We start from the raw sequence: 17,939 nt of genomic DNA, 5'->3' as shown, positions 1-17,939 counted from the left end.
CTTATTTTACAAAAGTACTTTGAAGAGTAAGTGCAGTGCCTCACCTGAAGAGATACTCAGCCACTGAGTTACGGGGAACAATTTCAAAAGCCTCTGTGTTGGGCATGACCGAGGCCTTGATGACTGGTGAGCTCTTGAAGATTCTGCATGCACTAAAAGTCTTTTTCCAAAAAATTTCCTCCTCTGCATTGTGAGCAGTTAGTGTGGGAATGTTAGAGAGAACAGGGTGGTAGAACTTACTGTACAGGGTGAGTAAAATAGGATAGGAAAAGGGAAGTTCCTACAACTGGTAAGTACTGAAATGATACAAGACTGCTGGTTTTACTGCTTCTAAAGAGTAGAAGTGAAGATAGCCATAATGGGGAAATGTTTGAAAAGCACTTAGCAAAAGTAGAGAATTTTTTCAAAAAAGGCAGGGGTTTTGTATTGGGTTTTATTCACATCAGAAATGTTTTTCTGCATGTTGCTGGAATGAAATGTCTCTCAAGGCAGCTGAATGGGTCTGAGTAGGTTACAGTGGCTCTTGGGCAATGGGAGCACTCAATAACAAGAGAGGAAAAAAAAAAGCCTAATATGATCTGTTGAACTGGAGCATTTTTATGAGAGCTGAGTTCTGAAGGAACCAGGTGTTATTTTGCTCCTGGCAGCAATTGAATCTTCACAGGTTTTTCATGACATCACATCTTTTCCATGTCTTAACCAGTGACTCATCCTGCTTGCCTGTTTGTTCCTATTTCTAGCTGCCAGCAGGAAATGCTAAGCTTAATGTTAACATTCTCTTATTAATGACACATTAAGTCTAGCCTGCCCAAGGTCCTTCTCTCTTGTGGTATGTGGTGGGTGGGTGGTTTTTTCTCCCTTTCCCAAGGTGACTTTTGTTTATCTGATTCTTGGTGCCTTCCACCCCCAAGTCTACTTTTGCACTGGAGATGTGTGTCTGTGTGTGAGTGTAACATCCCCCTATAACCACGGGGCTGGGACGTGGATTATCCTGCCTCCAAGGCTGACCAAACCCCAAACAAGGTGCAAAATGCCATAGTGTGTTACAATGTGACATTTAACAGCAAGAAAGAAGAAGTCTTTCCTTCACCAGGTCTGGTTGAGCCCCAGATGGTGGTGGGTGCTGGTTATTGGGGAGGATGTAGCCTCTGTTCTGACTCTGAGCAGCCTAAGGAAGGATCATGCCCAGTACATGCAGCTTGTAGATGTTGCCAATAGCTGGACAATAAGCAGCTCTCATCCTTGCATGAATTTTTGCATGAATGAACTCTCATTCTTCTCTAAAAAAAAAAAAAAAAAAAAAAAAAAACAAACAAAAAACCCATGGAAATCACACAATAATCCTTTAAAAAAAAAATGGAAATGTTTATTTCCTTAGAGGCTATTTGTCACATACACTGCTAGAAAAGTCACGGTGCTAAGGGGATTAAATTCAGTACAGACTAGATGTTTCAGTGACATTTTATTTGGAACTAAGAATTTGTGGCTGGAAATCTTGACTAGAAGAGGGATGGTTCGGAATCAGGGATTGTGGATTTTCAGACCTGCAGCAAAGAGCATCTGTCATTATTTAAAAACTCAAATATGTTTTCTGTGTTAGTACCTTGTTTCTGCTGAGACAGCCAAGTAAATTTAAGAAAAGCTGATTGTACTCCTGTTGTGAATGTTTGTGTGATGGATCTTGAGACTAGAGGGCATCTGCACACAATGCAAATGCATTTAGGTCTTTTTCTTCTCTGATAAATACTGAATTTTGATTGCTCATTAATGCAAAACCTTCACATTTTTGTTTCAAGCTACCCACTAATGGTCCTGTGGGTGTTTTTAATTGTTTGCATAAAGCACAGGCACACATGTAAGCTGCAGAAGAGCAGAGCTGGGAGCACCCTGGTGTAAATACACCTCCCAGAGACCCTCCTGTGCCTGCTCACAGCCGAGCTCTCTGGTTCCTCCTCAGGGACAGCCCAGCAGCTTTCTGGATGCTGGGGGCTCAGGCTCTTCCACCCAGGCATTTGGCTAGACTGTTAATTAGTGCTACATCACCTTTCTGCTGATCCCTGCCTGTGCCTCGTGTACTTGTCTCCTAATGAGTTTGTGGTCTACCTGGAAATCTTGGAAACAACTTGGCGGGGTGGGAGCAATTTCTGTCAGTTGATTTTTCCTTCATTAGATAAACAACTTGAACTTAAAAACCTGAAATGACTAATTACCTCTCAGCTTTAAACGGAGAGAAGGACAACTGTTGTAATTTTGTAATTGCTGAAGAAAGTGAGCTCAGATTTTGCAGTTTGTTTTATTTTATTTATGCTGAGGCATTTGTGTGTGTGTGTGGGGGGGGGGGGTTGTGCACTTGAGCTCTCATGGGGTGAGTCAAGAAAATTAAGCCAGTTTATTGCTGTCTAAGAAGCTAATGTAACCTAAGGAAAAAAGTGATTTCAGGGTGATCCTACAACAATTCAGGTGCAGTTGGAGAGATGCCACCATAAAGCTGTGAGGGGAGATGACATGCTCTGTACCTGTACAGTAAAAGAGAGTGAGGAACCATCAGTGACTCAGGAGGAGATGAATCACATCTCTGCATTGTAGCACATGGCTAGCAGGGCAAGAATATGAACAATCTTTTTATACCATGGGATACAGGATGCATTTCCCTCACACACACTCCCTCTGATAATCTGAGAAGGCAGGCACACAAGTATAGCCTAGTGAATATGCAACTTGTCTTTCTAATTATTTAAGTGCACTGCCACATAGGACAGGTTATGACTGAGCAAACTCATCCCTTGGGGTTCTGTACCTCCTGCAGCCCCATCTCTCACTAATGTATAAATTGGGGCTCATCCCCACTCACAGGGGGATCACAGACAGAATTCTGAAATCAGCAAATCAGATGTGTTAAAGTCCAGAGCTTTCAGGCAGTAGCACAATTTGGCTTTTTCAGTCCAGTTCCTCCCTGAGCTGAGGCACTGAGGTGGTATCAGGACAGATTTTGGGAGTCACCCTGTGTGTCCCTTGAGGCTGCTTCCCAGGACAGCCTGGATGTGTCCCCAGAGCCGAGTCCTTGCTCTGAGCCATTGTCAAATTTAATTTCTTTCCAAATTATTCTGCATGTAACCTGACAATGTGTTTTGCAGTCACTTTCTGCCCAGTCACAGCCTCATGCCCTCAGCCAGAGTGGGCACTGCTTAAACACAGAGGAGAAAATAGCAGATGAGATTTGGAAGGCAGATGAGCCTGTGAGTGCAGGTATCAAACAATAATGCTGTGAGCATGAGATGTGGAGAAACCTGACTTCCTATGGATTTGTTTGGTTTGTTGTTTGCAGGATCTCTGAAGTTACTGATACTGATTTAGGGCCTTCTCCTAATGAGGCACAAAGAAAGCCTCTCTATTGTGAATCCTTTGGTATTTGGAAAAAATACTCATTGCACTTCAGCTTTTTCACAGCTAAGGTATGCTTAAGGTCTCTCTTCACCTTACCAACTACTTTTTGTGACAAATATGAAAACATTTGAACACATTTTCCTCCAGGCAAATTTGATCAACTGTTCCTATGTGGAGACTGATGTTTTAATAAACTTCATGTCTTTAGGAAATCAGGCTAAAATAAACTATCATCTCTCTGAACAAAAGAACAATACTATTACTGCTGAGACCTTTCTTGCTTGAAGAAATATAGTTAGGATCTAGTTGTCATGGCTGGTTTAGCTGTTCAGCACTAAGGGGGATGTGGTGTCAGTGAACATGAGAGTGCTCTGTGATGGATTTATCACTGGCAGGAAAAGAAATGGTCACTCAGGCTGCAGGGTGGAGCCCACCTCATTCTGATATTCCCACCTCTGACCTGTTGCCAGGAGGGAACAGAACAATTCCTCAGCCACTGTGCAATGGTTCATCGTGATCAGCCAATGGACTGCCCTGTACTGAAATAAATGCACAAGTTTAAGGGAAAAAATTACATCTTTTCCCAGACATCTGGTGGAGAAAGAGCAAGATTCCTGCTGCACAGCCTCTCCACTGGGAAATTCACAGTGTGTTACAGCTGTGGATGGTCTCACAGTAGTGCAGTAGCAGAGCCTTTTAAGCAAGCTGTAGGGAGCTTACTTACAAGTGCTGTCCTGCAGAGAGGCTCTGTGATGTTCTGGTGCAGAACAACAGGCAGCCCCAGACTGGCTGCCGAGTGTTCTGCAAGGGCCAGCACTGTCTCCTGCATGCAGCAAAAACAAAGCTGCATGGATGGGTATGATGGGCAGGATGATTTTAAAGCTAAGTTTCCCCCCACTGTCTCCTGGGGCTGTGGTGAGGTGCTGTGTCTGATCTCTACTCCTGCAAGAGTGCTCTGTGTGGGTTTATTTTACTCTTCCAACTAGTTACATGGTTGTAAAGTCCTTTTGGGTCTTTTTACTTAGAGCTTTAATACCATTTTAAACCAGTGGCAGCAATGCTTTCTTCAGTGTGGGTTTTGGGGGACTGAAGGATGGTTCGTTTTAGAACAAACCCATCACAGTAACTATAACTTGACACCTCATACTGAGCACACAATTTGAAGGCAAAGCCTTTTGGCTCCCTGCAGCTGTTTCACAGAGCTGCCATTTGCCCAAAGAAGGATGAAATTTGTTCAAAAGACCTTCAGAGTGAGAGACACAATCAGCACATGACTTCTCTCCTTGCTTCAGAAGGCAGGTCTGGAGGGAATGGATTGGGCTGTAGGGCTGCAGTTCTGGTGTAGAAATATTCCTCAGTTTAAAAATAAGCTTGCAAAATGTAAAGGAAAAGTGCTACTGGTGTCCAACAGATGGTAGTTGACATGTTTTCTAGCTGTCACAAGTCTTTCAGAATTCTTCTGTTGCATATGCCAGAGTTCACCTTTGTGCTGCCCAGCTGAACACAGAAATGACAACTGCAGGTGGAGGAACTCTGCAGGAACTCTGGGGGTAAACAGAATTAAGATGAACCAACAGAACAGGATTAATAGATCTCATATTAGTATGTGCACCTCAGTCTCTGTGATCAGGATATTCCACATTAATTTCACTTTCTAGAATAATGTTGATTGCATCAAATCTTTAATTTTTGTGTCTAACCTGAGGCAAGAAAGGGAGTCACCCCCAGAATCTTCCTCAAGGACATTTCCCTGACCATGACACTGAATTGCAACATGAGAATGTTTTCTGCCTGGAACAGTCCTGGACTGGTTATTTTGCCTCTGCTTTGAAGTGTCAGTTTTCAGTGAACTCTGCTAACATTTTATTATTGCATTGCAGCTGAGGCAGAGAAGAGCAATTAAAGGGTTGACATCTTTGGTATTTTTTTAATAGTACATGTGTCAAAATGCATTTAACAAATCATGGTTGATGCAAAAGACTAATTAATGCTAAAATGTAAGTAGAGTTCATTTCAGTTGGGAGCAACTGAGAATTTTAAAATGTAAAATAACAAAGACTGGTTGTCTTATTTTAGATATAGAACCTAATCACAGTTTTTGCTTCTGAGAACTGAAATCTTAAAGCCTAAATGTTCCTTTCTGTTGCAGGATACAGCTGGACAAGAAAGGTACAGGACCATCACTACAGCCTACTACCGAGGGGCCATGGGCTTTGTGCTCATGTATGATATCACCAGTGAGGACTCCTTCAATGCTGTGCAGGACTGGTAGGAAATACTGAAATGCTGTTGGTAATGTTGGGTTTGTTTGGGTTTTTGCCAGTTCTCTCCCCACAATTGTTTGTTGAGAACATGAGACATCCCACCCTCCATCACCATCACCTCCATGTTCTTTCTTCTTCACCTAAATAATTTGATTTATAAACATTCCTTAGAAAAAATTCTACAGTTTCATTTTAATGAAAAGGTTGTAAATCACATATTGTTGCATGCTGTAGTATTTGTTACTTTTAAAAGTTTCAATTTATTGTGAAGAAATTAATCATTTAATGCTTTTTTTTTGATTTATAAGATTTCTGGCTACACTGCTAAAAATAGAGATTAAATTAACAGTGGTTGTTCAATTCACATCTCAGGAGTTGGGGAAAGGCTGTGTTTCTCCTCAGTAGTGCCCTGTGACTCCACTGAAATGTCTTGCAGTCATTGCTGCTGCTTTCCTGGTGCTCATTACTGCAGATAGCAGTGGTGACGGTGCAGAGAAGGGCAGTGCAGTGGTTAATGTGATCTCCTGAGGCAGATTGATTTGCAGTGATCTCAGTGACCCTCTGGAGCATGTGACATCCTGGCTGTGCCACTGGCTCCTAGCATGTGGCTCAGCCTGGCTTTCTGAACACCTATTCTGTATCCCCTAAGCCAGGCTGTAACTCAAAAGCTGGTTTGTTGTTTCAGGTGATTTGTGTTTCCTCCAAACTGCCCAGTTTTTGTTCTCTCATGAAGATCACATCCAAGATGCAGTCTCCACCTTCATGCCCCATCCCCAGTACCTCAACACCCCATGATCTGCAGCCCCATCCTGAGCAGCAGCTTGTGGTTGAGGAATACATTATTTTTTTTTGTTAGAAACACAAACCCAAAGGTTTTGCCAAAACCAGTTTCATCCGTCAAGTTTTGCTCACCAAGCTCAATGAAGCTTTTTCTGCAAGTGTCTGCACAGGGATATTTTCCATAGGAGTGCAGGCATGTGAGCTGTTCACTAAACTTTAAATATTTCCAGCTTGTTTCCCTGATGAAACAAGACCCATATGACCACACAGTTCATCTACCTGTCTGTCTGTTGGTTCTGCTCTAGTAAGTTTTACTTACCAGTCTTAAGTTAGCAAAAATTTACCAAATCTCCATTTCTTGAGCTGCTACTATTTTAAAGTTTGCACAGGTGAAGTTTAACCTGAAGCTTTATATTAAAAGTAGTCTGAGGTCTTTTCCAAAGGCACTGGTGTGAGAATAAGAATTGGGAAAGGTCAGCTCTGTCTGTCTGACTTCATGTCTTCCTGTGCCACAGCAGCTGCAGGAGAATCTTTGCTAAGGGCACCTTGTCAGCCAAAGGACAGAGGTGAACCATCAGGGTGTTTTTCCTCTGTATGTCAGGAATCTTTCCAGCCAGCTTTAAGGTTCTGATCCCAAATGAGGTAGTGGGATGCATAAAAAGGACCATCTCTTTCCTTCCTGAAACTTATCCAGTGGAGAGATGAGGACTGCAGCCAAGCCAGCATCTCTGGGCCAGCAGAGTCCTCTAGTGGCTATTGCAGCAGGACATGTTTCTCCCCCAGTCTGTAAAATTGCTTCCAAAACTTCCAGAGGCACAAGAAATGGAAAAAAAAAGCTTTTGGCTGGCACTGGTGCTGCTCTATTGGCCATTTTCCAGCATAGCAAGTAGGATTTTTCCCCCCACCATTCTGTATGATACAGTTATGATTATGAAAACTTATTCCACTGGATATATCTTCAGTCATGAACTGTACTCTGCATAGAAAATTAAGGTGTCTACTACTTGAGCTCCTTTATCTCCATCTCTGGATCATTGGCACATGACTGTTTTAGCAGCCTCCTGATTGGGCCTCATCTATCCACAAGGGAAATGAGAATAAATAAAAATGAGTCTGCCAAATTATTTCTTCCCTGGGAGACCTTTACCTATCCTCACTCTTCCTATGGGGGGGATGTCCTGAAAAGAATCCTGATTTGCTTTGTGTCACTCACCCCTCTCCTAAATCAAGTAAAGGCACTTTCTCTCCTGAGTGAGAGCATCATATCTAAATATCTAAATATCTAAATATCAGTATTTAGACAAACTCCCCAAGTAGAATATGAATGCAAAGCAGAGTCTTTCCTTCATTCACATGAATCACCCCAATTAATGATGATGATCTTAAAACCACTGAGAAAGAGACACCATTTAAATGCATTTGGGAATACCTGGAATATGACTTGTTCTCTTGTTCACTGGAAAATGTACAACACATTGTATGAGAAACCTTAAAATATTAAGCCTGAGTGATTTGCCTTACTGCAGTGTGGCAAGAGTTCAGTCAGGTTATTTTACAAGAGAAAAAATATCAATAGTCAAACACAAAGATTGGTATTAATTGATATTTGAAAATAAGTAATTATTTCCTTTGAATATGTCTTTCCTGTAGGGTGAGTGAAAGGGTTAAATGAGCTTTCATAGCTTTCAGCTCAGTTTCTAGAATTTTTTTTGTAGTCTTCTTTGGTAGCTGTTATTTGATGTTGGGCTTATGGTTTTGTGTGTGGATAAATCAGTTGTTTATACCTTGTTTGAAACTGCAATGGAGCTAAAATATACTCAGTACTTGAAACTGTAAAGTAAATATAAAATATTACGGAAGCTGTGCTTTGGACAATCTAGACAATTTCATAGAAGGGAAATAAAAATTGGTAAAATTTAACTTAGATACAAGTGACATCTGGGTTCACAAATCATCAGCATTATTTATCTTTAACCCAAACTGAGTTGTTGATACCTCCATGTAATTGTGAACCTGAGATTATTTTTCTTCTAAGAATGAAGCACAATGTGTGTGCTTTATTGTTAATTTGGGGAATTCAGCACAAGCAAGGCACAGCATTTTATTGTGTCACAGAAATGTGTTTCTCCCAGTGTGTATATTAGGCTGCCCTGATGGTTGTTGAAACAGCTCCATCACACAAGCCTTGTTATTGTTCATTTATCTTTCCAAAAGCATCTGGAAATTTTCTGCCTTTCATTTTGTATAGGCATCAGGGTTCCTTTATTTGTTCTTCATAACTTTTTTGGTTGTTTTTTATTCCTAAGAAGAATAAAGATTGGTATTCTGTAATAGGTTTTCCACTAATTTGTACAAAGCAAGGAGGAGGATGCAGTTCTCTGGGAGATCCTTCATCCTGTTTGTTTCTTTTTCATTTTTTAAGTAATTCTGTGTAAATAGTTAAGATTTGGCAGGGTGTCCCCATAGGATGCCAGGGGCTGGAATGAATCCAGAGGCTGAACTGTGAGTCAAAAGAGAAGCCTGCTTTTAGTTTGAAGTTGGACTTGGGGTGACTTTATTTCTCTCTATTGCTTATGGAGGGAGACTGGGGAGATTTCATCTTCCTGGGTTTCTGGCTGATTTCTGCAGTCACTCCCTTCTCTGATGAGCCTTGAGAAACCCCAGAGTCCCACAAAAACTCACCACAGATCCATATTAGCTCTCACAGGACTTATCTACATGGAGACACTCAAAAGGGTGAGACTGGAGGAGCTAAAATTGGGATTGGAGTGAGATCCTCTCCAGGAGGACACTGGGGAGAGTAAGAAGTTTCATTGCACACAGTCTTTGTTTATTTTTGCATGTTGCACTGTGGGGCTGGGCTTGGCTGAGGTTCCTGTTCTCCAGGGCACTCCAAGGCAGTCTCTTCAAGGCAAGCTGCACAATGGAATGCCCCCTTTCCCCAGGTCCCTGTGAGTAACACAGCTGGCTGCTTTCCATGGAAAAAAGCAAGTAAGCAACTCAGACTAATTAAAAATTGTCATTAGTATATCAGAGCTGGAGGCTGCTGCTAATTCAAAAGAGAGGGAATCAAGTGCTTTATTGTTAAGGGAGTTCAAGGAAACTTACACAGAAGTAAAATTTGAGTGGATTCCTGGCTCTCCTGGGAAGTGGCAGATTTGCCTGAAACTGCAGTGTCCTGCCTGGAGTGGTGGTGGGGCAAAGAGTGGGAAGGTGAGTTAGGGAGTGGAGGAGGATGGAGGAGAGGGATGTATGGCTTCTGGCATAGCCTTGGGGAGGAGGGAGCCTTCAAAGACAGAGCTGACTTGGTGGAGATAAAATAGATTGTGTGGGTCTGAAAAGTTGGATAAAAGTGGATGCTACTGAGCTAATAATGTTCTGTTGCTGGCTCTGGGACACCAGGGATGGTGGGAGGGGATTGGCCCCTCAGGATGCACAAAAAGAACATTCTCTTTTGTCATGGAGAAACTCTAAAAAGGCCAAATGTAAGGTCAGATCCTGGAATCTATAGTGAGCTCCACTCCAGTTTCAGCACACGAGCCACAGAAAGCTTGAGAGGCTCCAAGTTCACCTGAGTGCTCCTGGGCCAAGCTCCCATGCTCTGCACCCCTGTGCCACTGAAATTCGTGTTGGTGTGGCATTGCAGCTGCTCCTGCCCAGCCCTAGGTGTCCTTTAGTGCTGCTGGGTTCTGTTAGCTCACAGAGCCTTGCTTTGATCTTCTGTCTTCCCAGTTTGGTAAATTTCTCTTTTCCGTTTGCAGTTGTTTCTATGTGATTTTCAGTCTCCATGAAGTTCTCCTGTTTGAGCAAAGACACCTTGATACTTCCAGCTGTTCTTATGGTGCTCCTAAAACTCTACAGCAAAATGTGCTGCAGAAAATGAGAGAATTATTGTTGTTCTGTCTTATATGTGGAGTTGTAAATCCAGCATGAAGTGTGCATCTGCTGTATGGCTTTCTTTATGGGACAAAATCCTTAAGAGCTGTAATTGATTGTTGTTGCTCTGACAGATGAGACCCAAAGGAGAATAAGCTTTACAAAATGCCTTTTTTGTCCCTAATCTTCAAAAATCACTTGATTCAGTTTTTTATCTGGATCTTGTGATCTTGAAAACCCTTGCAAAGGCTTAACAAGAACCTTTGTTGTCACAGAAAGTTAAGGAGTGCTAAAATGGAGCAGTGCTGTGAATTACACAGGCTGCATCTTTGCTTTGTGTGTAAGCCTGCTCATTTGTCCTTAACTAACACAGTCTGGGGATGTTGATGGTGTCAGTAATATATTTGTTTTCATTTTCATACAGGATTGTGTTTTGGCACAGCTGATGGAATGTAACAATCTCTTTTGACCTCCTGTAGGGCCACACAAATCAAGACTTACTCCTGGGACAATGCACAAGTGATCCTGGTTGGAAACAAATGTGACATGGAGGATGACAGGATTGTTCCTGTGGAGAAGGGGAAACATCTGGCAGATCAGCTGGGTACATGCAAAGCTTTTCTTTCCACCTTTCTTCCTCTGCTTCTTTATACTCTGCTCCTTTCAGTTTGTACAGCAGTATACTTCAATAATGGTCCCACAACTAAGAAATGTGGTATATTCTAGGTTCATATTTCACTTGTTTTTGGCTCAGTAGGCCAAGAATACCTGGTAGAATACTTGTAATGTTGCTGTGTTTATAAAGGTGGTGTCTAGAGGCAGAAGGAAGATAAAGTTTATCTGAATAAAAAAGCTTTTATTAGCTCAGCAGAACAAAAAGAGAAAAAGTTTTCATAAACATAATTCTGTCTCCAGAGTCAGGTCTCTAAGTACCATGTGCTCATTGCAAATCAATGCAAACATTGATTTTTGTTGAAGCATTTTTTTAACTAAACAATGAAAAAGAAAGTAGTTTATTCTTCAGAACTGAAGAATTGAATAAAATATATTTTAAAAATGTACCAGGCTTCTCTATCCAGGTAAGAAAATGACATTTTGTTATTGATGTGGGATAGAAAAAGCAAAACAATTCCATTGAGAGGAAGCTGGGATTGCAATGAAAATTTTATAACGAAGAGCCAAGTAAACTCTTACTAGTTTATAAGATATTTATCACTTTTCATATAGTATAGCCTATAAGATATTTTTAATATGAAATCAGGTCTCTGCGTTAAAATTTAACTATACTGTTGGTTTCTGTTAAAGAATTTAAAGTAACAAGTAAATCCTGCTAAAATTTCATTCAGGTAACAGTGGAGACCCTTACAGTGGGCATAAATGTTTAGCTTGTTAGAGCAGAGATTCTTACCAAAAGACTCAAAAGAATCACCATCATCCTCAATTTATAAATTCCTGTGTTGTCTTCAGTTTTTAAACAGTAATTGGAGGGTGCCCATAAACTGTTAAACTGGAGATACTGAGTTCCAGGACACACTGCATACATTGGTGTAGTTTAAAGTGTGGCCCTGAAAATGTAAATTCTACATATGGCACACACAAAGGGGTCCCATTCATGGCTGGAGCCTTGAGGCACTGCCATCCTAAACAAATAACAAGCAAATATCAAATTTGAGCATTGTTATTATTGTAAGAGTAAATATTTACATGTAGGATTGGCAAAGCAAACAAAGATATGGTTAGTTTGCAAAATCAGTTATGGGCTCTTTTTTACCCATCAGAATTTAATTTGTTTTTGAAAATATGAAGGTGAATAAACTTGGTTCCTGGCTTGCAGACTCTCAGGAAGGTTGTGGATGCCTGTGTGTTCACCCATCTCACAGCAATAATTACACTGCTAGTCATTGAAATTTTGTCCAGACCAATGTAGCAGCAAATGGAGAGTTTTATTTGAACTCCCAACCCAATTTGGACTTCCAGTGTATTTTTCTCCTCCCAAAATTCATCTCCTTGTTTCAATACAAACTTGTCATCTAGAATCTGAATCCTTTACATGTGGGACACTTCAAAACACACACAGGGTTACCATAGCAACTGATTCCATCAATAGGAACCTGTTTTGCAGAAGAATCCCCAGTGCTGCCCTGACCCGGTGCTTGTCCAGCTCAGCCTGGAGGAACCAGCCCAGTGCAGAACAGCCCAACAGCCTTTGGGGAGTGCTGTCCCAGCTCTGCTCTTCTGTAACCTCCCAACTTCCAAAAGACTCTTTTGAAAAGTGCTGGAACATAGATCTGATTTGCTCAGATCAGTTTTTCCTTATAGTAACTGTGCTAATGTGTACAGCATTATATGAAATTATTTTGTGAGTTACGTGGGAGGAATCTAATTGGCAATTGACTGCTTAAAGTGCTAATATTCATCATAATGATTCACATAAAGGTTATCCCTCAGCATATTTATCTAAATTTGCATAGTGACATTAACATCATTGAAATAATTCCCTAATCAGATTAAGAAATTGTTGTTAGCCTGAATGTGAACTGAACCAAAACAGATTGGTTTAGCAGAACCCAAGCCAATGTTGGACTAACAGATATCTAAGTGCAGTTCTCTGATTCCCTGTGCTTTTTATATACATTTTTATTCATCATCAAAACAGCAACTGGAGCAGACAGAACCCTCATCTGAGGCAGGGCAGCTCCCCCTGTTTGCTAACAAAGCAAACATCACCATCACTTCACCCCTGGTCCCATGAACCTTAAAAGGCTCCAAATGAGGTGGACACCTACTTATCCCCCACATCGAGGTGACTCAGCCTGCCAGCAGTGGCACACTAATCAGTTGAGACCAATTTTCTCTTTGTTTGTGGCAGAATCAAAGGGAAATGATGCAATGCTGAGTATCCCCAGAATGAAGCACGACAAGAACGGAGCTTATTGCAAAATAAACTCTCCGTGGGGCCTCAGCTCTTGCTGCTGGCAATTTAATAACCTGACAGAAGAGAAGCAACAGCCTGGTTGGCCCTCGAGGCCCCTGGGGTGAGGGAGATAAGGAAAAGCTTCACAGTTCAGGGCATTCCTGCTGCTGAGGCAGGGCTGGGGTGTCTGTCACAGGCTGCTTCTCCCCCAGCCCCTGGTGGCAGCAGGAGGAGCTGGTGCCATCCCCTCCTTGCTGTAACTGCAGCCTTGCTGCTCTGGTTTGTTTTAATCAGAAAAGCTCTGTGTTTAAATGGTCAAGCAGCATTTTGACAGAAATTGGTCAGCAGAAGGAAAGCAACCCCCATCTTCTTTCTCTCTCTGACCTCTGCTCTTGCCAGGGGGCAGCAGGGCTTGGGGGAGCCTGAGGAGCCCAGGGAGGTTCCCCACACTGTCACGGACATTCTTTCATAAAAATCCTTTCTTTTAGGAATTTTCCTCTTCTGGGAAGCTGAAGCCCCAGAAGAAGAATGTAAACAATTATTATCTGCTGCTGTGGAATGTAGCAGGTGCACCTATGATTGGCTCATGTTCCATGTTTACAATTAAGGGCAAATCACAGGACTGAGTTTTCTCTGGGACAGATTCACAGAGAGCTCTCTTGTTTTCAGATTGCTATTCTATTCTTAGCTTAGCAGCTTCTGAACTTGTCTCTCTATTCCTATTACTATAGTCATAATGTATTTTATATCATAAAGTAATAAATCCAGCCTTCTGATCATGAAGCCAAGATTGTCGTCCATCTCTCTCACCCTGAGGAACCCTCACAAGTCATGTAACACCACACCTTGCTGGTGTCCCCACACCTTGCTGGTGTCCCCACACCTTGCTGGTCACCAGCTGCAGCCCAGGGCACCTGCACTGATGCAAGGGGCAGAATTGACTCCCTTACCCAGGGTTTACCCTTACCTGCAGATGTGCTTACCAGGGTCATGGGAAGGACCCATGTATCCTTTTCACTCTTAAAGAAGCTTGATAACTTTTTAAAGTATTCCTGCTCACTGTTCTGAGATTGTGGGAATCAACTGGCTTTGAGGATTATCTGATGCTTTGTTTTCTTCGGGTAAACCCCAAAAAAACCAATATTTAAAACCTATCACGATCATTCATCTCTGTTGATAATTTTGTTCCCTTTTTTCCCAGGTTTTGACTATTTTGAGGCCAGTGCCAAAGAAAACATCAACGTGAGGCAGGTGTTTGAGCGTCTGGTGGATATCATCTGTGAGAAGATGTCAGAGAGCATAGAATCAGACAATTCCAGGGGCACTTCTGGAAGGAGCATGAGGCTCACAGACAACCCTCCCCCTTCACAGCAGAACTGCTCGTGCTAGTGACCTTTCACACTCAGAAATGTCCTTGTCCCCTGATTAAATTTTATCTTTTCATTTGTGGTGGTGCATTATCATGTAGTCCAGAGGCAGAAGTGTCTGTTGTGGGAAACTGGTATGTTTGTTTAATGTGCTGGAGTGTTAATATTATATATTTCCTCATTCAATAATTTAATAATCTGAAAAAAATATTGTAAGTGCACCTTGTGTGAATGTGAGTTACACTGAAGAATAATAATTGTGTAGTGATGCAAATGTTATTTCTACAGAGAATGTTGCATTTTTAAATTCTAAATTCCTCTATTGCAGAAAGAGTGTTTTTCTCAAGAACAGCAGAAAGCACAAAAACCAATTAGAGAGGATCAGGTCTAAGAACAGAAAGGGGAAAATATCTTACAAAGCAAGAATATGCTTTTTAAAAAACATAAACCAAATACATCCCCAGATATTTTGAGAATTGTTGCTGTCCTCCAGACATGGACCTCAGTTTTTTTTGTAGGATGGAGCAAGAAAGCAGAGCATTTCTGTCTGACAATGTGAGGTCCCCCAGAGTGAAGAGGAAGGGGCTGGATTTTGTGTCAAGCCTCTAAAGAGATGAAAAACACAGAGAGGAATCAAAGCTGCCAGGCTGGGGAGGAGGAGGAGGCCTTGCAGCATCCCTGTGCTTTGGCTGGTGCTGAGTGTAGGAGTAAGAGCCCTTCCAGGGGCTGCCCTTGCCTCCAAACCTCTCAGCACAGCTTGCAGAGTGCTGGGGGTGTTGCTGTGTTCAGCACATTCCTGTCCCCAGAATCTCTCTGTCCTGCAGCCTTTCCCCTGTGTCCTACAGTTTTACCTCTCCAGGCTGGATCTTCTCTCATCAGCTGCTTGCAGGGTGAAGGAAAAGGAGAGTTGGCTGCTGGATGCTTGGTTGGAGGCAAAAACATGTAAGATATGGAACAGCACTGTGTGAGAGAGATAAAAATATCACAAACCGAAATGTGAGTGTTGGCAGGTATTTGTGCCAATATTATTAGATTATCTTTCTTCATTTTGTTGTTGATTTATTTTTTTAATCTTGTTCTAGATGGGTGTGTGGGGGGCTAGATTTTCTGGGTTCAGATTCAAGCACAAAGTATAATTTTAGAAAAGTAAGAGTGACTAATAAAACACAACTGCAAATGAAACGTGGCAAAGACATCCTGTTATTCTGTCAACTTTTTGTGGCTTTGAAGGGAGGCAACATTTTTAAACTGAGTGGACATGGAGAGAAGTTGGTTGTCTTAAGAGGGAAAATTCTGGAAAGTTTTTACCTTTGGTCTGTGATATCTGACTGGGAGGACTTGCTGATGCCAGGAACAGGAGTGGAGTGCCTGCCCACTGCCCTGTAATGTGTTGGATCATGACACCACTGAGTGCTTTTGTAATTTCCTTCTGCTGTGTCTCAAAGTGTAGTAGCTCTAAGAAGAAAAGCACAAAATTCTTGACAAAAGTGCAACTTTTTTGGAGTGGTTTGAGCTCATTGTGCTAAAGGCTTGATCCCTCTGTCTGTTGCTTTTGGGAATCTCTACTGTGACGTGTTGGGGGTGTGTGTGATCTCGTGCTGAGAGTGTGATTTGTGCAGTGCTGGGACTGTGCTTGTTGTATCTAAACTCCTGAAACTGCAAAATAAAGAGAAATGTACTCACTGGGTGTGGCCAGAGAGCTTGTGTCAGCTGCATTTCTTGTGTTAGGAATCCTCCACGTGTGTGGAGAAATCTTTTTAATGCTTTAAAAAGTCCATCAAACTACATTGATCTTTGACAGGTGATGGTCTTTGAACCCAGCAATCTGAAATCACTATGCAAGTTTAGAACAGTGAGGAGAAGGATTATTTGGCCAATAAATGCATAGTGTTGTGTTCTAATTGTAGAAGAAGCAGGTTTTATGGCAACAGGTATAACTAGCAATAAAATAAAAAAAAAATCCACATCAGATTTTTAGCTGCGGAGATATAACCTCAGTGCAAATATTGATTTGTCAGCTCAGCAGCTCCCTGATAAAGGACAATGGATTCAGCAGAAAGAGAATTTCAATTATTTTTTTCACTTACTCTTTCCTGTAGCAAAAAAGACCTTTCCCTTTCCTACCCAATATATAACTGTGTTTTGTTGTTCTGGTCAAGTCAGATCGGCTTCTTTAAAGAATGCAAGTGCATTCCAGGCCCTTCAAACTAGGATGGGCAGAATTGTTTTTCACAGGACAAACCTGGCAGTCGGAAGAAAAGAGTTGGGAATTCTACCCTGCCTGATATTGCATACATGGAGAAGCCTCATACATTTTGCAGAAATCCTGCAGAATTTATTTCAAATAACGAATCAAACCATCACAGGTGACTGATACACAATTAATACACAATATATTAATTCAGAGATGTATCTCATAATCTTCTGTTTGCTGTGAAGGAATACAGGGAAAGCCTTTTGCCTGAGTGGCCTGCAGCTGGTTTCAGTACCAGCAGTGAGTCAGGAGTAATTGTTATTTGTATTAACTTGTAAGGGCAATGGCAGAATGTGAGACACTGATTTGTCAGGGCACGGGAAATAAACCTGCTTGCACTGAAGGCAAACTCGAAATTTGTGATGTGGGCTTGAAGAGAGCCTTGTGTTTGCCTGGCAGGAGAGTAGTGGGTGTGAAAGGAAAGAGGGGACGGCTCCTCACGAGCGGCTCTCTGAGGTTGTACAAACCAGCACCGAGCGTGCTGCGCTCAGCAAAAGCCATAGGGAAAGCCTGGGATGGGAGACGGTCTTGGCTTCCATCTGGTGGAGAACGAAAGCGCTGGAGCGTCAGGTAGGCACCCGGGCCGAGTTACCCGGGCTGAACGATCGCCCCTGTACCTCAGGCTCGGCCTCTTGCCTTCAACTCCTCCTCCGCAGCCAAGGCCGCCGGTTGCGGGGCCGTGCGGGGAGCGGGGCAGAGGCTGCGATAAGCGCAGGGTCCCGGCGGCGCCGGCGGGAAGCGCCAGAGCCGAGAGGCAGAGCAGCGCTCGCGCTGCCGCCCCATCGGCACTGCAGGGGGCTGGGGGAAAGGATGCCCAGGGACCGCAGAGCGCAGGGAGCTGCCGGAGGGGCAGGCAGATACCAAGGGGTGGTTTCTATCGGGCAGCCTTGGGTGCGGCCTTTGCGCTGCTCGGGACACGCCGCGTTCCGCCTTCCCGGGAACAGCGACCCACAGAACCCGCCATGCTGCCGGCAGCCGGCTCCAGAGCTGATTGGTCCCTGCAGGCTTGAGCGACAGCCAGCCCAACCAATCGGTGAAGCAGCTGAGGGCAGGAGGCTGACTTCCGCCAGCTGGCTGTTGGACTATTCCAAGGCGAGAGC

At 42.7% G+C, this 17,939-nt stretch overlaps 1 protein-coding gene across 2 annotated transcripts in view; it reads left to right on the top strand.

Annotated features, from left to right (window-relative positions):
• Positions 1-16,272, top strand: part of RAB3B (RAB3B, member RAS oncogene family) — a 53,322-nt gene extending 37,050 nt beyond the window's left edge. For both annotated transcript variants that reach the window (XM_058808159.1, XM_058808160.1), the window contains exons 3-5: positions 5,534-5,652; positions 10,784-10,908; positions 14,420-16,272. In XM_058808159.1, coding sequence (XP_058664142.1) covers positions 5,534-5,652; positions 10,784-10,908; positions 14,420-14,607 — 432 coding nt within the window. In that variant the 3' untranslated portion in view covers positions 14,608-16,272. The remainder of the gene's footprint in view (positions 1-5,533; positions 5,653-10,783; positions 10,909-14,419) is intronic.
• Positions 16,273-17,939: the final 1,667 nt, after the last annotated feature.

The sequence above is a fragment of the Ammospiza caudacuta genome, chromosome 7, assembly GCF_027887145.1.
Source record: "Ammospiza caudacuta isolate bAmmCau1 chromosome 7, bAmmCau1.pri, whole genome shotgun sequence".
In the NCBI taxonomy this organism is placed as follows: domain Eukaryota; kingdom Metazoa; phylum Chordata; class Aves; order Passeriformes; family Passerellidae; genus Ammospiza; species Ammospiza caudacuta.
The sequence above is the reverse complement of the archived record's forward strand: the minus strand, read 5'-3'. Positions and strand labels throughout refer to the sequence as shown.